At 44.6% G+C, this 25,949-nt stretch overlaps 2 protein-coding genes across 2 annotated transcripts in view; both read right to left on the minus strand.

Annotated features, from left to right (window-relative positions):
* Window positions 1-4,313, minus strand: part of LOC136298412 (peroxidasin homolog) — a 43,189-nt gene extending 38,876 nt beyond the window's left edge. Inside the window, exon 1 of the mRNA XM_066199125.1 lies at window positions 4,150-4,313. Within this exon, the coding sequence (XP_066055222.1) occupies window positions 4,150-4,313 (164 nt within the window). The remainder of the gene's footprint in view (window positions 1-4,149) is intronic.
* Window positions 4,314-6,816: 2,503 nt separating this feature from the next.
* PCMTD2 (protein-L-isoaspartate (D-aspartate) O-methyltransferase domain containing 2) lies at window positions 6,817-19,697 on the minus strand. Its single transcript, XM_066198748.1, has 6 exons — window positions 19,579-19,697; window positions 16,908-17,236; window positions 15,558-15,660; window positions 13,621-13,792; window positions 12,656-12,779; window positions 6,817-11,134 (listed from the first exon to the last, which is right to left on the minus strand). The coding sequence occupies exons 2-6, from the start codon at window positions 17,212-17,214 to the stop codon at window positions 10,752-10,754; spliced, it is 1,089 nt and encodes a 362-aa protein (XP_066054845.1). The 5' UTR covers window positions 17,215-17,236; window positions 19,579-19,697; the 3' UTR covers window positions 6,817-10,751.
* Window positions 19,698-25,949: the final 6,252 nt, after the last annotated feature.

Genomic DNA, 25,949 nt, shown 5'->3' on the forward strand with positions numbered 1-25,949 from the left:
ATGTTAGATAATGTGAGCTATTACTTATTAGCAGTGGGGCGAAGATTAGGGTCTGATTCTACCCAAAGCAGCTGAGTCTATTCTTGGGCATTCATGGCAGCATGACTCTCTTAAGCTGATGCATAATTCCTTTGCACCATCTATCCAAGATACTGCCTACATCAAAGAAAGAAAACTTTCCCTCCTCCCAAAGCGTGTTCTGACTCTGATTCAGAGAAAGTAAAATAAACACTTGAATATAGGGTCTTCTGTAACTTAAGTGTCAGTTTTCCACTTTTTTAAGAGCATGATCATTAAAGTTTTTAGAATACACACACATTCTTTCACCAAAAAATACTGACTTCTCTTCAAAGAGCACAGGAAAGAGTCCTGGTATCCCTACAGGGTGAGAGCAACAAAAATACAAATACTCAAGTGGGAACCAGATGCTGAAGCACTGGGAAGTTCAGGGAAAGCAGGATTTTAAACACTCAAGGTTGCTACAACCACAAGACTTAGGAATGCTTCCATCAAAAGATGCTGGAATATTTCTAAAAGGAAATATATTTGAAATACCTTCCCTCCCCATTTTCCTGCCAATGAAGAGACTTCTAAAAATAGAACATGAAGTTCTTGGTCACCACTAGAAGGTTTAATAAGGATTAAATCCATCAGTGAAAGAGGTCAGAAAGAGATTCTACCTGGCACATGCAGAATGTGTGGGTGTGCATTTAATGGCCACATATAAGATTATCACACACAGAGGAAATGAGTAATCCCTTCTTCAACCCAAAACACACGACAAGACCACAAACAGAGCAGCATTTCCAAGAACTCATTTGCTCAGTAAACCTTTCCCCAGCAAATGTATAAAATTCCTTCTCAAAACGTGTTCACTAATAGACTGAGAGAGCTACACCCTGTCCTATTCCAGCCTTCCTCCTGCAGGAGGAAGAAAGGAACTGAGCAGGCACCAAAAGCAGCACAGCGAGGAAAGGAAACAAAACTTGCCAAGCTGGCCATGCTTACACTGCCCAATTAGCAACCAGGTCTGTGAACAACTGGGTCACCTTCAGTTCATGCCAGCGATGTGTTCAGATCACGGATCCTGCCCTGTGCCCTCAGCTATGTTTCTCCAGCAGTACTCATTCATTATGTGCCCTGCATAATGCAGAAAGAAGAATAACCCATGGATAATTGGATTGCAATCCATTAGCTGCCAGCCAGAGGGGAACTTCTTTCCATGGATTTCTTCTACTCATGCCCACACGTTTTGAAGTTTATTGTTTTAAATGTCACACTGCAGAACAAATGGCTGCGGAGGTTAAAGACCTATTGAAATTTTCGGAGTGTATGTTGCACAGCTGTTCCCTTCCTTGGGCTGCTGGCTGGAAGAACTGCCTGAATCCCAGCGGTAACCAGGAGATCACATCTGGATAATCGTGTTCCAATTGAACAGACACAAGCCAAAATACGTTTGCAGTTCTACACCATGAATTTTTATGGCTTATCTGTAACCGTGTAGTCGTTCCTGCCATCCCATTCTCTGCCTGGGATAAAGCGAGCAGACTCCATTACCAAAGATAAATAGTCTACTGCTAAAACCAGACTTTGGGCCAGATCCTCAGCTGTACCCAGCTGGGATTGGGAAGGGAGGAGGGAAATGGCGACCCAAGAGGAGCCAGTAACAGCTCATCAATCCTGGAGCTGGTTTGATGCCAATCCCAGCATCGCTCAGAGAAGGCGCTGGGCGGCTCCAAGTGCTGTGAGCTGGCTGCAGCCCCAGGGGCCAGCTGCCAATGGTGAAGCACAGCCTGTGCCAGCTAGGAGACCTCCCCACTCTTCCAGGATGCTTAGAGAGGGTGGCATGGAGTCACAGAGGTCAGAAAGTCCCAAACTCCCAACTTCAAAGCAAACTCCATCTGGAAACTGCAGCTGTTCTTCGAGGGAACCGAGCTGGAGCCTGGGATCAGTGTTTGGAGCTGCAGGCACAGACTCAGTCCTGTTCACACCAAAGATTAACTGTGGAAAATATCCCAATCCCACATTTTCTGCTCAGAATAACTACGTGATCAAGACTATTCTTGCTATAATTCCAAATGTTCAGTCTGACACAAGGGTTCTCCCAGGAGAAACACTAACATACCAAAAAAGCTGGAGGAGTCAGGCCTTGGTTAAGAAGCATTCCTTGATCTTCCACAATTCAAAAAGTTTATTATTCTAATGCTATTTATAACGGATATAAATGGGATGCTGACTGGGAAATGCATTTGCACACATTAGATCTTCAAGATGGCCAGACAGTCAGGATTCTTCCTTGCCACACAAAGGCCCATGATCTGCCAACAGAGAGCACTCACCAGGCTCATCTGTCTTTATGTCTGTGAGGATCTCTGATCTCCAATGTGTGGTTTGCTTATAATTATGCAGACAGTAATAAAAGAGGAAAAAATGGATAAATCCTCTTAAAAAATACTGGTTCGTGAAGTCATCTTCCTTTGCAATATCGCAATTTTTATATCTCACACCTATACTATTTCTCTAACTGTTTTTAAAGCCAGTTTGCCATTCAAGGCGGTGCCGAGAATGAAGTGTTCTGCTGCCAGAGCGAGCTTGGAACCACACCATTCCAGAACTGGGAAAGAGCTGGTGACACAGTGAACTTCCTTCCCTCTGCACTCAAAGGATCTCTGGCAGAAACACATTCAGGCACTCAGGCTCCACTGTGACAGCAAACGTTCCCTCATTTCAAACAGAGAGCAGGAATTAAACTTCAATTATATCAGAAATACCTCAGTTCAGCCAATGGAACAAAGCTTTTCCTCAATAAAATCTAGATTTAAACAAGGAGGAGAAAGTTACTTTGCTAAAATCAGTGTCAGGGTATTTTAAATATTTTAATATTTCAAGATACAGGGGAATAAGGGGGAGAAAAAGGTTGGTCAGAGTGTGGGAAGTCAGATGCTGCAAGTTACTGTAAGAACACACAAGCACTGCCCTGTGAGCAAATACTGAGCAGGGTCACACTGAAAAGAATCATTCCAGCACCAGCCCAGGCAGTGAGAAAGCTTTGGCAGCTGTAGCAAGTGTAGATCTTATCCTGTGGGCCACCAATGCAAGAACCTCTGTGGTCTCCACCCACCAAAGCAGACCTGGATGGCAGCAGTCCAATGCCAGCATCCTGCCCACAGCATGTTCCTCTGGCTGCCAGCAGAGAAAGTGCAGTACCAATATTAGTGAGATGTTCACGGGAGAAATGCTGGTATGGATGAGCCAGCTGAGATAAAATTGAGTTTGTTGTAAGCAAAGGGAAAAGCTGCTCAAACTGATATTGGAAAAGTTTTGCAACTGGCAGCAGTTGAAGGAGGATCAGTACAAAGATTCATTTTTTACAAGATTTTCCAACTACTTACAGAAAAAGGGTCATCCAAGACAAGGGGTCAGGTAAGAGTAGCACGAAAGGAAGGATTTTGTCATGTGTCACTGCATCTTAAAGGCACTTTTAAATTCAAGATTAGTTTAGAATCACAGGAAGTGCTCTTCTGCACCTATCGGTAAGAGTTCTTTAGGAGTCTCCAGGCACTCAATGTCCTTTTCTTCCAGGTTTCCTGTTTGAATGGACTCAGCCACCAGCTCCCTCACCTTCTTATTTCTCAAGGAATCTGTGAGTTACCACAGTTGTTACTTTCCAAATAAGCCTTAATTTTGGCTTTAACAGTTCAAGTAGAAAGTGGAAAACCAGTAATTAACAATTCAGTACTGAAATGGTGTTGTGTATATAAGGAAAGTGTTTGTGTCACTGAAGACAAAAGCCTGAGCTGCTCTATTTCCTCTCTCCCCTACACCCATATACAAATCTTTTCCATAAGCTCAGTTTAACATTTTTGACCTTTGATTCCCCAAAAGTGTCTTCCAGTGCTAGCCCTGGAATTACTCTCATTAAATTTTTCAATTCCCTTGATTGTCCCATTAGCAATTAACTGATGCCAAAAGAAGCAGTTTCTATTTCGTGTTTTAAAAGCACAAAACAGTTCTTGAGGCAGATAATTCTGCAGGAAAAAAAAATAAAAAGGATAAAATTATGCCTTTGGCCTTGATTTTCTTTTCTTTTCCCCTTCTTTCTAAAGACCATGCAGGTAAGAAAGGCAGGAAAATGAAGTGGTTACTCACAGAATGTTTGTCTGGGGCGGGATCTCGGGGATGGTTTCCAACATCAGATGCATGCATCTCACTGTAGTCCTGAAGCACAGGCAGCGGCTGGGGCAGGAGCAGGAGAAACCGGGCAGGAGGAGAAAATACAAAAAGCCTCCAAGAGCTGAAGGTTTGATCAGCATGGTGTTTGCTTGAGCGTATTTGCCTCAAATCTGAGCTGCGGGGAGCTGACAAAAAAAGTTTCCCAGCCCCGAGGTCCAGGAGGAGGGGACTCATCAGCATGTGTTTGCAATTAAATTAAGGCAGTTTGACAGTCCAACCGCCCACCCTCTCTGCCATTCTGCACATCACTGGAGATCACACTGTCCCCACCCCTCTCTAATTGTGGCGCTGAAATACAAACTCTTCATTTTGACCGACTTTTGCCTTGTTGCTTCTTTTTAACAGCAAGTTAACTCCTCACCTTCTCCTCAGACATCTGTCTGAAAGCAGACTGCACCTCCATGGACAGCAACCAAAAAACGACCCTGTGCTTTCAGGGCCGAGCTGGGATGCAAAAGACCCAGGGCTAAGGTTTTTCTGTCAATTATTTTTGCCCTAGCACACTCTGCAAACTAAAGTGAGAGTCTTATCTAACAGCCTATCAAACGTATTGTGCTGTAAGACTTTCAGGAAAGAGGCTGTCTCTTATTACATGTAGTTACAACATCAAGCAAAAATATGCCTCCAACCATTGAGTGGGCATGGGATGTAACACATAAGGGATTTTAAAAGGGAGATCACTAACAGAGATAAATAACCTGCAAATAAAGTCAAAACCCCACCCTGGAATCTGTAAAGTTTCTTAGGCAGAGTAAAAGGCTGATTCATTTCAAAAGTCTTTGACCAATTATAATTTCTTTCAACAAGGATGTAATTTGGAAAAACGTCGGGGTTTTTGAGAAATTCAAGGCAACTGAGGGGTGAAGAGGGAAAAAACTCATGAAATCAACTGAGTTTGAACTGTAGGAAACTTAGTCCTCTATTTGTTTCTCCCCACTGGATGATAAAATTAAGATGCAGAAGGCAGGATTTGTCTCCAGTTGAATTAATAGGATATAGAGGTATGTGAGGAATTTCCAACATGGCATCATCCCACATAACCTGGCAGGACAAATGAAAGCTTCCCATCAACCTGCACATCTGCTTTGTACCATACACTACAAAATAATTAATGTGGCAAAGAAGACAAGATTGACATTTAAACCTTCCTGGTTCAGATTCTCTGTTTCAGGAGAGCGTTGGGTTTGGGGTTTCACCTAAAATGTCATGCCATGGAAGGTAAAACGCGTATTCTTTTGTCCAGCTATAAAAGAGAATTACACTGCAGGCTTTCCGCACTTAGTCCTCAGGCAATCAGCTGTTTGTTTGCCCTGCCATCACTCGGAAATCCCAGCAAGTTCACTGAACTCATGGTTTTGGGCAGAGTGTCCTCTAGCGGCCACCCAACCCAACCCAGGCCAACCTTGCTCACAAAAACGTGTTGTAAAAAGCTAAATTATCATCTTCAGCCTTCATACAACATCTGGCAGGTGAAATCCCAGTGCCCTGATGAACAGGGCAGGTTTTATTTCCACTGAGGCATTAAGTGCATTAGAAGCACGTCCTCCGTGTGCATCAGGCAACGCACGGTACGCGAAAATCTTCCTGGCTGAGGTTCTCTGTCCTTCCAGCCTCACTGCTCCCCACACCGAAACTCCTTCCAAAGCACGCTGGACTCTGCTAGGACAGGGCAGCACAGCTGCTAAGGGGCTGTTCTGCAAAGCTGGGAAAATAAACAAAAAACCTCTCTCCAAACCATGCATCAGTTATTTGGGAGCCATCATTTCCCCTGGCACATCTGGCCACTTTGCAAATACGAGGCTTTTGCTCTCGGCCTCTGTGGTGCATAAATTCTGAGCTCTAAACCAACCCTCTGCAACAACAACAAAAAAATCCCTTTTTATTTGTATTGCAAAGAGGAGAGCTGGGCCAGGGCTCAGTCCCATTTCTGTGGGATGAGTCCTGTCTGTGGAATTGCATTTGGGAGTCTGGCTGTGCTGGGGGGGAGCAGCTTCAGGATGGATTGAGGGGGATTGGCCCACTGCTTTGTAGGAATGGGATCTGGAGCCAAGTCAGCAGATTTAACAGAGCATGGGGAATCATTTTAGTGCAAGAAGGCAAGTTCTGCAACCCACACATTTTTTGAGAAGCTGATCTTCACATCTCTCCTGCCTTGCTCATCTCCCCTCACGATAAACGGGATGTTGGTAAGGGTTAAGGAACAGCAGCAATCCTAGGCCCCTTACTCTCACATTACTTTGCCTAATTTTCCATCAACATGACAAATTCTTTAAAAAGGCGCGTGCATCTCTGAGTAAGAACAAAAACTTATCTTCTGAACACCAGGAATGATATCAACCCTTGTGCCCCATGCTCCAGCATTTCCAGCCTCTGCTACACAGGCTTTTCACACCTGTAGAAAGCAAGAAAATTGGGGGGAGGTGCCTCAGGTGGGGCTTTTTTTCCCCTTCACCTTTATTTTTTTAACTCTCCCTTCTGTCCCTTTTTCTTCAGCAGGAAGATTTCCCTCAGGAGACCTGCCCCCTTCTCTACACCCCAGGGAACTGTGATGTTCTATGTTTTACAATGAAGTGAACATAAACATCATCTGACAAATTTAATTTCCTCAATACCACTTGTATGACACATCCACGGCTTTCCAAAGCAGAGAAGGATTTTCTTTCAGCACGCATCACGTGAAGGAAAACATTAACGTTGAACTAATCTCCTGTTATAGCTGGGAAAAGGACATTTATCATACACACAGATGACAGGAAGAAACACACAGACAGGCAATTATCCTATGGAATAAAGGTTAACAGACTCCATTTAATTAGCAGCAGCTGTATTTGCCATTATGATCAGATTCCTACCACAGCTGAAACCAAAATATTGTTCTCAATACTGGAGAAATGAAAGCTTTGAACACCCGCTCTTAAAACTCGGCATTAATTAAACACTCAGAGCCCAGGGGACAAGAGGGGAGCACAGTTCAGAATGCACAGAACAAACTCCTGACACGTTTGGTTTAGGCAACTCCTAGATGTACAGAAATAGATGAAATCACCTTTTGATATCTGTTGTTTACAGGTCAAACAGCCAGCGTACTAAGTCCACTCTTTCACCACTCTGACACATTAAATCTAGATCAGTCCTGTGTGTGCTGATCCCAAGATTCATCCTGCACAACTGTATTTCTTCAAGGTTTGGAACTCATCATCTGGGCAGGTTTGAGAGATCACATTCTGAGGAGTTCATCCAAAGCCACGCACCTGCACCACATTGTTAAGCACTTTTTTCTGCTGTTTTTGTCTTGACCTCCAACTATGGAAATAAGCACTCGCCTACAAAGTATTCTAATCACAACATGTTGCAAAGCCATGTTAAGAAAGCTAAAAAGTCTTTACTGCATTTATTGATACAGAAACATTTATTAATAAAGTTTAAATTGCATAACACTTCTGCATGCCTCAGGCCAATTGAATTCTGGTTTATATACAAAGATTTTTCAGCTTACACACTCATGACTAAAGCAGCCTGAAGTTCAGTTCTTTTTGCAAATTTGCTGCAGGATCAAAACCAAGAAGGAGTAACATACAAAAAAAAAAAAAAAGGTGACAGCTACTGAGAACACAAAAGGAAACAAAGCAGGTACAATTCCTGGACGGCTCACAGACCCATACAAACCCAGCTCTGCCTCAATCCCTCTGTTAGAAATGCCTACAAAACTACAGTGCAAGTGCTTGTGCACAGGGAAAATGCATTTACAATTCCCCTTTATTTACAGGCTATAAGCAATACTATTTCACAGTTATACATAAAATATCGATCTGTTTAGATCTGTGGGGTTTTTTTGGACAAGGGGACAATTGGACAACCTAGAACATAAATTTCCTGTATATGTATATATATATATATATATATATGTATATTTTTTCAACCTTATCCAGGAAAAAATAGCAGTATTTATGCATCTTATAGAAAGCTACAAAAATCTAGCAAATGTAATAAAAAAAGGCAAATCTGGTGAAAAATCTGATAAAATACCTTTTACAACTGGGGCTGGGATGGGGATAAAAAAACTAAGCAAGGGATAAATGAAAGATAATCCTCCCTCAAATGGTCAGCTTTAACAGAATCTCTGCAAGGCTTACAAACAGGAACCCGAATTTTAATGTCATTTTTAAAGGAACTTCTTTAAAAGTGTTGTGATTAAACTGAAGGATGACCTGGTAGCCAAAAGCAGGAGGCACCGTAGACTATGGAGGGGCATGGGAATTGTGCCACAATCCAGAAAGGCACATACCTGGCGTAACACCCACTAAGCAGAATTTTCCAGTAAATAAGAGGCCACAGCCTGCAGGGAAGCACTGAGAATAATCACACACAGATTCTATTAACCCTCCTTTTGCCACCACATTCAGGAATTGCATTTGTAGAAAGAAATTCAAGGGAGTTGCCTGAATCCAATGATGGGGACAAGCACCTTTACAGGAAACCATCAGCTCAGTGGTCACAGAACTGCCCCACTGCAAATAAAGAAATCAAAATCCAAGGGAGCAAGATAACTTGGGGTACCATTGAAACCAGAAGTGGAGCCAGTGGGAAAACCCAGCCTATGACTGTGTTACATGCCAGCAGCCACATGATACAGGATTATCAGACAATATTCCCAAAGAGACACAAAAATCCTGTTAAGCAAGGAAAAGTTCTCCACTTCAGGCTTAAACATAGAAGTTATTCATTTATTTTCAAAGCCACACACAACTTTGAAACTATTTTTCATGAAGCAAGTTGTGCAACTCAGGACCACCTGGCAATACAGTCTTCACTCATTCCTCCTCAGAAAATGAGGAGACAACATACATTAAAAAACCAAAAGATATCAAAGTGATACCAATTTAAGTGCTTCTGATGGGGCAATGCCTTAACACAGCTTCATCACCTGCTGAGAGAGCTTTTCATGCCCCCCAGCTTCAGGACTATTTCACATCAACACAAACTCCAGGGTTTCTTTCCAGCCTTTACCAGTTTAGGTACATTTTCCAAACAGGCTGAACCAAGTAAACCTCTTCTAAACAGAGTATTTTTTATCATCCACAGACACTGTGAACTCCCCATTCCTGGAACTGCTCAAGGCCAGGCTGGATGGGGCTGGGAGCAACCTGGCCTAGTGGAAGGTGTCCCTGCCCATGGCAGGGGTTGGAACAAGATGGTCTTTAAGGTCCCTTCCAACCCAAATGATTCTGTGATCCTATGATTCCATGGCATCTCCTTCCATCACCATGACAGAGAGATCTGGGAATAAAAATTACAGCTCACATCCACAGAACTGCAGAATGGCAAGTCCTTCCATATGAACCTGTTAAAATTTCTACTTTGCTGCTGCAGGAATAAAATCGCCTACCAAGCTGAGCAGCTTCACTCCACTGAGGAACACTTTGTATTCTGTGAACAAGTTGTATTCTGGCCACCTTGCCACAGCAGGGGCACACACACAGGAACACCTGAGAACTGCATCAGTCTGGCTGCCCTCTAGACTGCTCTCAGGTTCTGCAGACCCTCCACAAAACTGTTTTGGCTGATTTACTGCTCAGGCTGGTGCTCTGCACCTCACTCTGCTCAGCCCAGACGATATGAGTTATCTCATACAACAGCAAAATTCATGGATACTGCTTTCAGCTTGCACAAACTCACTGCTCTGCAGCTCTTCTCTACCCTCTTCCACACTCGGAAGTACTCTGTAAACACTTCCAGAGGTAACAGTCCCATCCCTGACTACCTTTGCATCCTGTCTAACACCTTTGCAATTCCTCCCTTGCCTCCACTGCTTTAAAAAGCCAACAAAACCCAACAACTCATTCTCTAGAAGGTGTTTCCCATTAACAAAACCAATATTTTGTAAAACACTTTTTTACTGAAAAATTATATATAATTTACAAGCAAAACAGACCAACCAAAGGGGAGCTGATGCTTTCCTTCTCGTTCAAAACCTGGATGCCACAAGGGTAATTCCAAAAATTCTTTCCTTTCTGTAAGAGTTGTGCTTTTCAGATTACTGGAAGAAACATGATTTGCCAGGTCAGGTTTTAACTAATAATCTTCATCCTCCATTAAATACACACCATGGCAAACACATGGCAGGTTTAGTGGGAGAGAGCACAGACAGGAAAGGTCTCTGGGGAACTGCTTAGGAGTTTTTCCCAACTGGTATCAGGTAGAGCAGCCATGAGATTTTTAGGGGTATCTCCTGCAGTTAGTTTCAAGGGAATTAAATCCTCCTTTCCATAAGCAGCTGAGCACTTCACCAACTTGCTTCCTAAGGAATCCCTGCTGTAGGATAAAACTATAGCACACAACTGAGAAGAAGGAAGGAACTCAAAAAAGCTATAATGTCAAAGTTTACAGCAGCCACATTCCCCAGCCAGCCTACTGCCTCGGGTGTCACATTGGCAGGCAAGCAAGTGGGACACGTTTGTCAAGCCCTAAGGAATACTTTGTTCTCTGCCTACTTCCCACTCCCCAGAAGAAGGAAAAAACTACTTTTCCCTGTAATAAAGCAAGTAATACTTCAAGGGATCGGGCAAAGGCAGGCTCAAGACCTTTTCTCTCAAAAAGTTCACGGGGGGGTCTGGCTTTAGTTCAGAGGGTTTGGTCTCCTCCTCCTCCGGCCTGTCGTCCTCCATGTCCTCGCTGTTGTTGTTGTCGTCCGAGGGGCTGGAGATGCGGCTGGCGAACACCTCCTTGTCCAGGAACACGATGGTTTCCATGCGCCGGCGCCGCACCCGCCGCCGCTTGAACCTGGGCGGGTTCTTGAGCCCGTTGCCAGCCTTGCTCAGGGCCTCCTGGTGGATGATCTTCTTGATGGTGCCTCGGATGGCGATGCGAGCCAGGTCCTGCAGGCTGCGCACGGCCACGGGGGCTGCAACCAAACGGAACCCGTCAGCAGAGGACAGAGAAACGCCCCCCAGGAGGACTCCCAGGAAAAGTTCTGTTTGCTCAGATTAAATCAGGCCATTTGAATTCCCTGCTGGGATCACGCAAACAGCTCCATTCAGCTCCTGTCAACTCGGATAAACCGCGTTGCAACTTTCCAAAGAAAATTTAATTGCGCGTTTCTCTCATTAAAAAATTTCCTGCCTTGATTTCAAGTTCTCAATTATTCTATGATGCACATCTTTAAGACTGTATGAATGCAGACTTAGTGATGGGAGCTGTGACTGTTTAATGGCTTAGAATAAGGTATTTTCCTGCGGCAGATAACTAGACCTGAAGTCTGTTTAATTCTTCCATAAAATGATTTTTCTATTGTACAGTTCCTTCAGCTTTGCCAAGTTCTGCACTTGTAAAACACAAATACTATCTCTGCTCTTCAAAAACTGCTTCAGACTTAGTGGGTGAAGACAGGCTGGAAACCATTTTGAAGAAGTAATTATAGAAACATTACAGTAAGCTACTGTATTAAAATGCCTCCCACAATAATGGCCCAGAAGACTGTTCTGTCTTCTGCACTTATTTACCGCCAGCCTAGAAATGCAGCAATTTTTTTTTCAAAAATGTATAGATGCACACAGATCTACAAACTAAAACTGACACAAAAAGTCCCTGTCTCTGCCAACAAGTGAGCTTTCCTGGGACCTGAATGAAAGAAGCAGAAAATAACTACATGTAATTTATGTGCAGGTCTCACTACAAAGCAAGAACATGCTGAAACATGCACTTATTGGACTTTCTAGCATGCTGTGGACTGTTTCCTGAGCTCCTCTCTGTCAAGCAGACACCTTTCCAGGTTAAGACCAAAGCCCGACTAATCTCTTTATGAAAGTACCTCTGTCTTCATGTGTTCTTAAGAGGCCTCCTGACACTGAAGTCTTTAATCTAAAGATTTGGGCCACGGATACAACCTGCATTTCAAACAAATAACCAAAACTGCATAACTTGTATCCCTCAAGCATTCCAGGTTCAGGATGATTCTGGATTGCTGGGGGTGAGAATCTTTGGGTAGAAACAACATTTGTTCATAGGTATTGCTTGTGCATTTTCCTCTCCTTGTGGAACAGGGCATGAGAACGATGATAGGATTCAATCATTCAGGACTGGAACAGAATGTGCAAAAACAAGGATAAAACACCCTGCAAAGTTCAGATACAACTTCACAAGAAATCGTTTGTGTTTAGAATGATGGCCCAGTGGAAGGTGTCCCTGTCCACAGCAGGGATATTGGAATTAGATGATCTTTAGGGTCCATTCCAACCCAGGCCATTCTGTGAGTCTGTGATTTAGAATCTATTTCATTCGACTCCAACGCTTGCACAAGACGGCAAACTGTTCAAAAAAAGAAAGGACTTGGAGTAATTTTCCTTGAAAGGACTGCCAGGGATGTTATAGATCACAGCCAAGCAGCAGAAGGAATTCCCCCATGCTCAGGAATGTCTGTACTCACGCAAGTGAACAAGCCTTGATTTTCCTGAATCTGCGTGGTTTGGCTGAATCAGAGGAGCAAAGGAAACAGCAAGAATCTTCTTCGTCTCCCAGGCAGAGGGACCAGTCCGAGTGATCTTAGTCAACTAAAGCAAAACAGGGAGATTATTGTCCATTGTGGGAACTACAGTGAGGTTTTTGAACACCAAAAATGAACAAATGACTTTTCTGCCTGGACACATTGAAGTACTGGAAGCTGCAACAGTAAATGGTGATACGGAGAAACAACGTTAGTTTTTTGGAAAAGAAAAAAACATTGGGAACTCCTTGTAGGATTAGCCCTAAGTAACTTCCTCTATTGCAACAGAGCATGGGCACTGGTAATTTGGGTCACTCTGCTTGCCTAGATCTTCCTCCAGGCTGGACCAAAGCAGCTGTGTCTGACCTCTGGGAAAACTCCTGAGTCATCATGATCACCCGCCCCGAAAAGGTCTGCAGATCATATCTCCTACCCCAGCCCACTGCACAGCCTCTTACTGGGAAGAAACCCTGCACCCTGCTCCTCTCACGTTCCCTGACAGAGGTAAAAGGTCAGGCACTTGACCCACTTTCTACTAAAAATAATCCACTGACACTTGTAAATAGAGACATCCTGCATGCTCTTCCAAGAGCCAGTCAGGGTGCAAAAAGCTGTGTTTTGCCATTAAGCACAACACTAAATTATGTAATTAAACAAAGCTTTGCTCACATTTTCTGCAGTGTGGAAATAAAATTGCAATTAACAACAGATTTCAATGTATGGAAGGCTGCAGAACTACAAATTTCTTAAATATTAGGAATGTGCAGAGTTCAGTTTTAAGTCATATGAAAACCCGTGCACTTAATCCTTTCTTCAGCCTGCTACAAGAGCAAGATAAAGGAACAGCTACTGACTAAACCAAGATCAGAATTAAGAATAACTGAAATATAAGTAAAAGGCCACTCAACCTTCTCTTCTAGAGGCATGACAAGAATTCCCCCAACTTTCAACAGGTTCTTCATGTAGTCCTCGTGCTCCTTCTGGACTCCAGCTCCACAGTAAACACGGTCATACTGAGTGCAGTCTGGAGAAATCTCTAAACAATTGCCTATGACAAAGGATGGCTCACAAAATTCAAACCTGAAAGTGAAAAAGACTTGTGTCAGACAAGAATATGACAATTTATCAAATGAACTGTTATCACAATTCTGGAAAAACTGAACTAAGAAAAACACTTGAAAAAAACCCCACAGTTTTACAGGATTTTTCCCCCAAAGCCCATCTATTCTAGACATTAGTGTAACAGACCACAGCTAGAAGTCTCAAAACCACAGCACAGTGAGGTCAGAATTCATGGATTAAAATCTCCAAAGGATAAGGATGCATAACTTCATACTTGAGCTGCAGGTAACTCTTCAGAACAAGCTATTTTTAGTCACCTGATGCTGACTCAGTTGTCATATGCAAATAAAAATATTAGACCTCTGCTTCCAAATGTCAAAGTCTTTTAAGAACTGCAGCTGGGTTTATTTTTGCATTTTCAAAAGCTTTTAACAGGTTTTCAGATGTGGGGAATTACCACCTGATGCTACAGAAGTAAGTTGTGCTGAAACCAATGGAAGTCTTGCCATCAGCTTCAAAAGAGCTGTGACTTCACCCTTCATAAAAGAGACTTTTTGCCTAGAGTATTTCTGACTCAGTTTAAAAAAAAAGAGTGATTCTCTGATGCCTCTTGTTTTCTTACAAGCTCCAAAACTCCCTAAATTTTAAGCCCAGTTTAAAGGCTGATTTTGGTAGAAGTGGTTCAACAATCCATTCTTTTGCTGGTATCTTGAGTGGCAGCTCAACATAGCACCTATTTATTCCTAAATGCTTCCTGGAGCTTTCTGGGTTTGCAAAGAGTGCTGGACATTCAGAGCAGCCAGAAAACAGTTCCTGCACACGCTGTTCCAGGAGCACAACCCAGCAGACATCACTCAGCAAAGCAAATTTTCCAGGCATGTTTTTCTTCATTCAGCTTGCTTTTGCTCCACAGCTACATTTGTCTGGAGACAGAAGAAAGTCTTCCTTAAAACATCTCCTCAAACAATAGCAATGTGACTGAAAAAAACCCTGTTGAGCACCATCCATGCCAGAAACTTTCAGTCTTCTGCCAACACAGAGAAAATACAACCCCCTCCTCAGCAGCTTCCCAGGGCAGCAGGAACAGCAAAAGGCTGAGCAGCCTAAAATCCTGCATGTCATGATTTTAATTTTCTTCCTCCCAGGAGAGGAGGATATCAGGTATTCACAGATGCTTTGTTTCCTCGTTTGAACAAACTGTGAAACAGATCCAAAAATGTGACAGCCACAACTTTTATTGCTGAGGTTACTATTGGCAATGGTTATCTAGCTGGGAAGTTATTACTTGTGACAGCAGCAGAATGGAGGGTCTAAGGAAGAACATAAATCAAATCCCAGGCAGTTTTAGTACCAACTTAATCATCATAAAACTACCTTCATATTTTAAAATGCCATTTTTCCTTCTTCTCAGATAAAACATATTAGGCCACCACAAAAACCAGTTCATAATTTCATCACCATGCAGGCTCTCAGATCACAAGCACAACCAAGTATTGTTACTTGCAAGTTTTAAGCTGTTACTGCAAGTGCATTTAAAAATAAACTTCCTCAGCTCCCTCTAAGCCCTGCAACATCAGCACTGCTATTAAAAACACTGCAAACATTTCTGAAACTTCCCCACCACACACGCAGGCTTCGAAGGTCACACATTGCAGCTCAGAAAGCCTAAGGAGCCTGAATCCTCAGATTACCCTGAATCCAGAGGGGCCACATGGGAGCAAGAACTGCCCTGAGTAAAACCAAAAGCACCAAATTAATCCCAACAGGCATTTTGCATTCTTACTTGTCAAAGCTGTCGCTTGTTTTAATGAAAAAGTCCAATTTCTGCTTGGCGTACTCGATCACGTCAGAGTGGAGCTCCACACCGTGGTTAACCCCAAAAGGACCTGCAAGTGCAGAACACCAGGGAATGGCAACAGCAACAACAGAAAATCCAGCAGGACTAATGCACTCTAGGTTCCTTCCTCCAGCAGATTGTTCCATGAGTGCCAGGGCCAGTGTTCGTGTAGGGTCAGCTCTCTCACTGCTACAATGGGATTTGCAACCCTATACCTGCAATTTCTGGCAGCAAATGAGCCTCTTGTGCACAATTGATTCTGAACCATTTGCTCTTAACTATGGAGGAAACTTCTCCATAGGAGAGAAACACTGATGCCATTGCTGTGAAAGTGACCACCTGGAAAAAAAATCCCGATGGTCTGCATGTTTTTTTATACCCCCTTGCTGATATACTAAAAAGCTCTGCAATTAATCAGGAACAGTTATCACACACTGTACCTCAATTAAGAGCAGAAACAAACTGGAAAATACAAAAGATGTTCAGCACTCGTGCTTTTTATTCAGAACTGACAGGGAAACTTTTGCAAAAAGAATATAAAAGCCCTGGAGTTACATATTGGTATTGTAAGTAATGTCAACAAACCTAGGAGAAAATCACAAATGGGAAATGAGATTTTACCCTGAGAATAAACATCCCAGCAGTTAAAATTCTGGACACTTCCCCAAAACTTAAGTGAGTACCCTATAGCCACTTGCCATCTATCCTGGCAGCACAACTCTGACTGAAACACTGCAGGGGGAATTTAAATTGTCCAATTACACTTGGATGATTTGCTTTGTGCCACTGCAGATGTGGTCACAAAATCAGTTTTGCTGCACTAAAGTGCTTTCCAGAGAATATTCCCATCTGTGTGTTGGGGAGTTAAAAGTCAAAAGTGGATCTCCAACATGTCTCAGTCCAGACAGGACTGTGAAAACAAACCAGGCATGGAGTAGGTAGGTATAGTCACAGCTTTTTGTGGACTTGCTCAGTCCCAGTTTCAACTCTGTACTCCTGATCCTGACCCGGGGTCTTGCTTAAGGGAAAACAAACCCAGGTTTGTGTCCAGACCTGCAGGAATCCACTACAGCCACCTCTGGAACTACATTGCTGTCTGTTCTGATCTGCCACGGAAATCTGGATCCCATCCAGTTCCAGAGAGAAGGTTGTGAGAATCCTGATAAATTGCCGAGCTGGATTAATGCACTCTTTACTTTCCCAGACACCTTTTCAGCTCCATTAGTGGAGGAATGCCTCATCCCTGATTTCAAAAGCTGTTTTCAAAGCTCTAACACAAACTGAAAAGGTATTTACCCAGGATGAGCCCGACCATGGAACTCAGATAACCAGTGCCACTGCCAAGGTTCAGAAACGACAGCCCTGGTTGTAGGTCCAAAGCTTCCATCACCTCCGAGTAAATGCACGGTGCTGAGAGATGAATATTGCCATGCTTCCATGCCAAGTCCTTGTAGGCATTGTCTTTGAACTCTTCCAGGTAGTAATCTGCCCGATCAATGGCTCGGAATGCCTGCTCCACCAGCTCTGTCCTGATGTACTGGGCCTCCTTCAGGTTATCAATTAACTCGTCGTTATCTTCTCCCGCACTCACCGCGCCTCCCATCTTCAGCAGCCTCCTATAAACACTGAAAGTGAAATAACAACAAAGCAATGTGAGGTACAGAACATGCACTCCAACACTAAATGATGCTGCTGTACATGGAGTACTTTGAGAGAGGTCTTTACCTACTCCAAGGGTCACAAGCTCCAGAAAAGCCTCATCCCAGCGCTCCCATCCCCCATCCCAACAATGGAAAACAAAATGCAGCAGATCTGGCATCCAGTACCTGACACCAGTGGGGGAAAAAAATCACAATAGGCAATTTCAATGTGAGAGGCCTGTCTTCAAACCCTCCCACCATTTTACCAGCACATCAGCTGAACCCTTTTATATAAAGGATTATTCCAGCTCCTGCGCTTAGGGGTCATTTTTCACTGCAAGCCCAGACAGCAGGGCAAGTCTGCACTGTCTGTCAGAGCTCCTGTCACACACAAACTTTCTACCTCTAACAGCAATGGCAACCGAAGAGACTAAAACACAGAAAAATCCAGAAAAATCTCAAATTGCATTTCCTTTGAACGTGCATCAGGATGTTGATTGCACAGAGGTTCAAAACACCCAACAAAACTCTGACCTGTCAACCTTGCTTACTTTGGCAAATGCACTTTAGCAAATGCACTTTCACACAGCTCATCCCCAGAGCCTGAGCCACCACCATTACTAAAGCACTTAATGACAAACACAGCAGCTCCAGAGAGAATTCCCACTGCAGCCTACAGGTTTGAAAGGAAAACGGATAGGGGAGCAAATCCACTCAAAATTAACCTGGCCTCTTCTCCCCTTCTCGTCTCTTAGGGGAAAAAAAACTCCATCCAGAAAGCACAGCACAATTTTTAAGACGTGTTTATTTACAATGCCTTCCCCTGCTCACAGTAATAACCACAAAGCAGCAGCTTTGGAGTTCATTCCTGAGATGAGAAGATCTGCCCACAGCGAAATTGTTGGGGTTTATTTGTTACATTCAGCCAGAGCAAATTACACACTTTCATTTTCTCAGGAAACAAAGCAAAGCTACAGGACTCCAAGGAGATTTCACAGTTGTTCAAATAACACACCGTTCTGATTACCTGTAGAGGCACACAAAACAGGATATACTTAGGCAGGGAACTCGAGCCAGTTCTTAATCCATTCACGTCCTAAACACATCAATCCAGTTCAAGACCATTAATAACACTGGAAATAAAACGCCACCACTCCACTTTCTACAGTTACTCCTTCATTTTCTCTACAAAAAATGATTGTGTTTTATTACTTCACAGTGGGAACACATCAGGTTGAAGGTTCAGGTGGGTTAATCTACAAATTATTTTTTCCCCCTCCTCTTACATACAAAAAACCTCATTGCATTTGCAACACAGGGCCGCCTGTATCTTTGGTCTTTTATTTAACACTCCACATTAAAATACTCTCTTCACCAAGGAGCTTGGATTCCCTTGACTTTCTTTTTTATATTTTCATTCTTAGGCTTCTTTCATTCTTTCACTTTTTGCTATTAAAAAAAAAAAATCTACTTTTTTTAGATTTAAAGCATGATTAGGAAATGGTGCCTTTAACAGTGCTCCACTTTGGATCCCCAACAAATTCCTGCTGATGTACGCAAGCCCCACTGGGACGACTGGTCTGACCTGGTTTTAGCTCAGCTCCACGGACAACCTCTTCCATGTCCTACACCATGAAAACAACAACAAACACAGCTGGCTGAGACGTTTTCATAACGGGATCAAGGAATATCCGAGCTGTGACAGGTGTCGGTCACTTCTGAAATCATCACTTTCACTGGACATTAACTTACTTCCAGTAAAATGCATGGTTTATAGGCAGAACTTAAAATTCTGCCATTCAAACCCCTCTCTTCATGCGATTCCACGCATTCGCTTAACTTGGAGGAAAACGGGAACCAAGCAGGGCTAATTTTTATTAAACTTTTCAAAACAAAACTCTCTCCCCTCCGCAGCAAAACCCCGGGAGCATTTTCCTCACTTCTAAGGCAAAACAGAGATCTCCCCAAATCTGAGCACGGACAAAGTCCACGCGCAGAAATTCGGACCGCTGCCCAAACCAGAAACATCCAAGGCGGCTTTGCGTGTTGAGACATCCCCTCGTTGCCATCTTCCCCTCCGAGAAAAACAAACCAGACCGGGAACCAAGCGCCCAGCCCGACGCCGGGAACAAAACACCGGGACTGGAGCGGCTCCTGCCCAGGCACCCCAACACCGCCCGGCGCTCGGGGCAGGGCTCGGAACAATGCACAAGGCACAGAAACGCGGCTGCTCACCCCCGGCCCGTCTCCAGGGCAATCCCTGCCCTGACACGGCCCTGGGAGCAGTAAAAGGGAGGCTAGTCGGTGATTTAAGACAAAAGCGGTACCTCAACGGATGGCTCGGCTCCGTTCGGCTCCAGTAGGTTCGGTCCGGTTCGGTTCGGCTCGGTTTCGCTCGGCTCAGCCGAGGCCGGCGCGCTCGGGCTGTAAACACTGCCCAGCTGAGCGCCGGTCGCGGCACTGCGCATGCGCGGAGCGCCCCACCGCCGCGGGCGGGGGGAGAAGGGAGCGCACCACTGCTGCCCGCCGGGGGGCGCAGTCTGGGCCGTACCACGCAGAGCCGGCGCGGGGGGCAGGGCTGTACCACGGCTGGTTCCGGGAGGGGAGTCCCGGGGATGGAGCCGGCTGGAATTGGCTCCATCAGACTCGGGGAAAACGTCCAGCAGCTTCTCTCAGAAGCCACCCCTGCTACCAAAAGCTTGCCGGGCACACTCATTTAGCGTACCAGGGCCAGACACAGGCGGTGACTCTCGTTTTTCCCATCGCAGCGTTCCTGGGAACATTTCCCCATCGCAGCATGGATGCCTTCCCCCATTCCCGGACTCTCTGCCCTTCCCAAAGTTCTTGTTCCCAGCACGAGGCTTTATCTCCACACCCGTTCCTCCAGCTCATCGCCCAGTTGTCCCAGTTGTCCCAATCCTGGTGCAAGCGATGGCGCTGTGACAGCGCCTTGTCCCAGATCCTGGTGGGATCGGGGCATCTCGGGATGCGGGAGGGATGCGGGGACAGGGGCACTGGGAGATGCCCGTGAGCTGCTGGCACAGGCACGGCAGCCGAACCTCCTGTGTGGAGCCTGGCCAGCACCAGATGTTCTGGTGCCATTAGTCAGGCTTGGGGGAAAAAAAAAAAATCATGGGAATTCAGGAAAAAAAAATGTGGTGGGAACTGGTTGATATTCTTCGTTTTGAGCCGATGAACATCCAGATTTAGTCACCTGCTCAGATTATTTTTTTTTCCCCTGCAACCATAAATGCCAGATGTGAATTTACGGAGAGATAAATAAGTGAGGTGCAGATTCACTTGATTCCAAGGGCTGGGGCTTGAAGGAAACATGGAATATTGTGAAACTTCACTATATCTGACATGCCATTCGTTTTGTGAGGGATCCCTGTCCCATAACTGAGTGTCAGGCCACGAATTTAAATTTTACACACCCGTGTGAGCTCCTTCAGTGACCTGGGGGAAAGGTGTCTCCTGTCACCTGTCTAAGACTGAGAGAAATTATCCTCTAAAAGTGCGTTTGTTTTCGTGTGTAAGTGACCCACCCATCACCCATTGGCTGATGCTGCAGATGAAATAAAATTGTCTGGACTGGCCTTGGATGTAGGACTTCATATGGCTGTGAAATGAGAAGGAATAACTGCAACAAGACAAGAAGCCTCTTAATTCAAGTTCTCTGGAGATGAATTGTGAAAAAAAAAAAACTGTCTTGGCAGACACAACAAGCCTGCAGCAGAAAAAAAATAAGAATTACCCTGGTAAATGAGACTCAAATAAGAGAAAGTGAATCAGCATCCGAGATTTATTTATGCTTTAAGGTGATTATCTCAGCTCCCTTCATTAATGTGATAACAGCAGACTCTGCAAACAGGCACAGGGTAATACTGTAGATGTCTGCACTTTCATTTTGCAGAAGACAGCTGCCTGGGAGAATGGGATTATTCGTGGAGAGCCAGCTCTGAAACTCCTCCTTGCTGATTCAACCGAAACAGGCCGTGGTGATTGCACTTTCCTCGTCTTTCACAGGGAGAATGCTCAGGGATAATGGCAACACACTGGAAACTGCAAACGCAGGACACACAAACTCCTTGCACGTGTGAACCCATTCAGCATCTGCTCCCTTTGCTGCTGGAATCACTTGGGAAATAGCAGTTGGATTTTGGTTTTGGTGAGGTTTTTGTGTGCAAAAATTGGTAAAATAAAAGCTGGCTTAAAAAAAAATGCAGTCGTTGCTAAAGCAGCTGTGCTGTCAGCAGAGAGCTTGCAGGGGTAGGAGAGCACTGCTTGTGCCTCTTTCTGGCATCAAGGAGTCCTCAGGAAGCCCAGTAAGAACCTGAGGAGTGTTCTGGGGATTCCCAAATACGATGTCCCCCTCCTGGGTGTATTCACGACTCCTAGCAGCCTTAAACTTCCAAGATCTGTGAGGCTTGCAGCTCCTGTTTCCAGCCAGAGAATGACAGGGAGAAACACACAGGGAGGATATTTACCCACTGCCTCATTGCCTGCACCCCAAACATGTCAGGAGCACAGCCATGAGGAGGGAGCAGCTGAAAGGACACGGCCATCCCCAAGGGTCACATTGTTTTCTGCACCTCTAACTCCTGCACGTCTCTGCTGCACGTGTCCCAAATTCCCCGTGCCACGCTGTGCCCAGACAGCCACACTGTCACTGCTCCATGGGCTCATCTCCAGCTTCCCACTGGTTCTCCTCCCCCGGCAGCTTTTCCCCATCTCTTTTCTTCAGTTGTGGCTGAAAACACCTCTGTGGGTGTCAGAGCACAGGGCTCCAGCCCTGGAGGATACCAAAAATTGCCCGATAATATTGCAGGAGTCCCCACATTCAGAAAAAAAAAAGAATGGTTGGGTGTTTCATCATTCCATGGCTCTCCAACTGCTGATTCTCTGCGTTCCTCTTTCCCTGCTCTTTACAAAGTCCTTCCTTTCCTCCTTACAGCTCCCTGGGGCTTTGTGAGCCGGGAGTTCCAGTCAGCAATAGATCAGTGACTCTCTCCTGTCTACAAATGCCTGTGGGCAGCTGCCCCTGGCTTGGAGAGCCCCAGGAGGTTCTGGGAGTGGAAAAAGCAGAGCAAGATAAGGAAAGCAGAGTCTGGTGGCGTTTAAATGACAGAGTTTCTGTCCCAGCCGTGCACCACAAGGTGTCCCCAGCAGTACAGGCATTGCCGCGGGGTTCAGACGTGGCACCTCAGCATCTTCTCCCTGGCTGGGGCAGGTCAGGGTCCCTCACAGGCACAGGTCCCTACTCTCAGCAACCACAGTCTTTCCAGGGAGAATCAGTCTCCATCCTTCATTAGCTGAGGTAATTTCTGAGAACGAGCAATTTTCACAATGCCAAGCTGAAGCCAAGATTTTCCTTGTCTTTATTTCCCTGTGTTTTACAGTTTCCACCTTCATTTTTTAAGACTGATTTCTTTAATAAATATTTTCAAAACAACAGTCAGAATGAATTAGCTTCTGAACTCTTAGTGATGCTGAGTTAAAAATGAGACGATTTCATTTATTTGGGATATCAAACAGTAGAAATGGATTTTATCCCCCAAACCAGGGCCCAGCCAGACTGAGCTGACCTGCAGCCTGGCGATACAGATGGTTGGTTAAGTCAACAGGGTAATTAGTGAGTGACAGGAGAACTCGCATAAATTAAGAGCTGGAGGAGCATTAATTAATAGGGGTATATTTTCACCTTTTTTTTTTTTTCAATTTGTAAAATATGCTGTGTTGCCTTTTCTGTGGTCAGTTTGGCTCTATACCACTTTCATATGCAAATATTCTATATATGCATATGCACACACGTGAATATATGCAAATACATGCAGACATGTGCATTTACACTAGAAATAATATTAACACACTGACAGCAAATCACTTGAGATCCTCCTGCCATACAAAGAATTTCTATATTTATATAAATATATATGTGTGTGTGTGTGTGTGTGTGTGTCCTCTTGCTTCACTTCATCTCAGGGCTCTGTGAGTAATTGCTGAAGCAAGAGGAAGAACATATGTCTTGATTTCCACTGGATTGCACCACACATAACCAGTGCCACAAGGAAAAAGGACTCCTAAAGCCCTGGATTCATCTCACTTAAGTGTGTCATTGAAGGAAGGCAGCCAGGAGATGCTGCAGCCTGGCTGAGAGTGGGAGAAGGTGTTCCCAGACATCCCTGACAGGGGGGACATGGAGCAGGGAGGTGTTTCATGTCTTCTTGGTACTGCCAGGAGCACCAGCAAGCCCAGCTCTCAGTCCTGTCCCTCTGCTGCCTCGTTGTGGCCCATGTGCCATGATTTAGGGGGCAGCTCCCAAATAAAAATCTCAGAAATCGAGCTTTTCATATTGATGGAGGAAGAAAACCATTCCCGTATCTTTCAAGTGATTCATGGCTTAAATAAAATCAATGGGTTTTCTGGATTTATAAATAATAAAAATGCCATCAGGTGGCAGCCATATCACACTTCCCTCCTTTGCCTTTGGCAGCCCTACGTGTCCCACCAGACTCACTGGTCAGGCTGAGGCAGATACATTTGTCCCTTCAAAGACCACGGGGGCATATCCATCCTGCTCAGAAGGCCCTTCCAAAACCTCCCTCCTCCAGCAATAGGAAAACATCTTCAAATTTCCAGTGGAAATTTATTCCTGACCAAGATGTGTCTTATTTGATCCTCCCACCCATATATCCTCTAACATAAATCATTCCCCTTCCTCCCATCCTGAATGTATTTATGAAAAGTAATCATATCCCCTCTTAACCTTTGTTTTTCTAGGCTAAACAAGCCAAGCTCTTTTAATCTCCTCTCCTAAGATAGGATCTCGGTTCTGCTAATCGCTCTGCCAGTCCTTCTCCGCACCTGTTCAAGGATAAATTAATCTTTTCTTTTTTCAAAGAGACATCCCAGAACAACACACAATATCCCACACGAGGTCGTAGCAATACTGATATTTCTCTGCATGGTTTGTTGCATGAGACTCTCTGCAAAACAAATGGAAAATAGGTGCAAATCCATAAATTATTAACCATAACACAACCTTAAACATAACAGAACCTTTCTCAAGCAGATCACTGTGTTATTTGGACTTGCATTCTGCTCCTTTGAATTTGTGGGTGCAAATCCTTAACAGGCCTTAATCTGTGGGTTTCCATATTTCATTCACCCTGGATGAGCACCAGGACCTTGTGTTAAAGGAGGCACTGAGGAAAGTCTTTTCTGTGTTTCCCTCAGCCTTTGCTGTGGCAAAACATCCTTTGAAATCACAGCTGAGGGTTTGAACTGCGGAGATGCAGAGTCAAATGATGAAAAACATTTTGCATTCGTCTCTTCTCTTTTCAAAATGATTTTCCAGTTTTACTCGGGATTTAATTAAATTTCTGTGACCCAGGCAGGGAGTTCAGCCTTTCTTGATTAATGCTCTTTTAAGTGGCTCTGCTGATAAGAATTTAGCATCAACAATTGAGCTAACAAGCCCCAGTGAACAGTTTATAGCAGGAGACTAATTCTATTAACACTTTGCAATGTCAGGACTCCACTTTGAGCTCAGAGCTGAGAGGAGAGATGGGGGAGAGGGAGCAAATGTAAAATTTGGCAACTAAATCACCAAGATTCAGCTTCTTTGTGGGCAGAGCTCATCTAGAAACTATTTTAGCTGACAAAATCAGAATTTCACCTGTTCTTTTTTTTTTTTTTTCCCTCCTAACTGATGTTCTGCACTTTTTTGGCTCGTTGTGATAAGGGCTGGGAATAAGGAGTGGAACTGAATGGCAGCATTGATAAGAGAAATGAAAGGGTAATGTGATGACATGATACCGGAGTGGGGCCTCTGCAGTTAGCCCTGTCTGTGCTGGATGTGTACTGCAGTACTGGATGGTCAGGACAAAGATGCTTGTGCTGACAGATTCAAATTAGTCTGCTGTGAGAGAAAAATTGAGGTGAATGCTCTGCAGAAACCTTTCTGGTACTTTTTGGGTGACAATAGAAATATCTCGCAGGTCTGTTGTGATTCAGAAGAAACCTCTCTCTCTCTCTTTCCTTCTCTTCCCTACCCTGCTAAAAGTACCCCTAAAATCTCACTCTGTTTGTGGTACAAATTCTTGGCCAAGATATTGCAGGTCCATCCATCCAGAGCTTCTCATCTTCAGTACCTGGACACCCAGGTTTGGACTTGTTTGTTCTGAGCTGCCCACAAACCTCATGCAAGAATCTCCTTTGTGGGAGCCTCAGAAGCCTGAGCATTATTTTGCAGCTGCTGTTTTCCTTTCTCGCCTGGACAGCACAGATTCCATTCTCCATCCCTGGCCACCATCTCTCCCGTTGACCTTTCTGACTTCTTCAAGGCACCCATTTAGGATTCCCACTCATTCCTGCTTTGCTTGGGATCAGTCCTGTGGCTCTGCAGCTCGCCAGGACTGGAAGAGGATCAGGGATGCCAATGGAGCTCTTGAGAGGCTGGTGGCTGAGCTCTGTCACAACAGGAGCCCCCCAGCACCCTTCAGTACTCCCTGAGCTGTTTCCCCTGCCTGTCTTGGGAACGGGGTGACACCGAGTGCTGCTGGAGCTGATCCCTCCCAAGGGAGTCAGCAGTCACAGGCCAGGCAGGGCTGGGTGGCTGCACCCCTGTGTTCATCCATGCTGTGGTCGGTGTTCACAAGCTGTGCCAGTTTCTAGTTCATTTATTTTACAAAACAGG

This window comes from Chamaea fasciata, unplaced genomic scaffold (assembly GCF_029207755.1).
Source record: "Chamaea fasciata isolate MVZ Bird 193981 ecotype frontalis unplaced genomic scaffold, bChaFas1.0.hap1 SCAF_17, whole genome shotgun sequence".
In the NCBI taxonomy this organism is placed as follows: Eukaryota; Metazoa; Chordata; class Aves; order Passeriformes; family Sylviidae; genus Chamaea; species Chamaea fasciata.

Coding starts and splice junctions, on each gene's coding strand:
- PCMTD2 (XM_066198748.1), bottom strand. CDS start 17,214: ATGGGAGGCGCGGTGAGTGCGGGAGAAGATAACGACGAGTTAATTGAT. Junction 15,661..16,907: donor CATGGTCGGGCTCATCCTGG/GTAAATACCTTT, acceptor CTGCACTTGCAG/GTCCTTTTGGGGTTAACCAC. Junction 13,793..15,557: donor ACAAGCGACAGCTTTGACAA/GTAAGAATGCAA, acceptor TTTCACTTTCAG/GTTTGAATTTTGTGAGCCAT.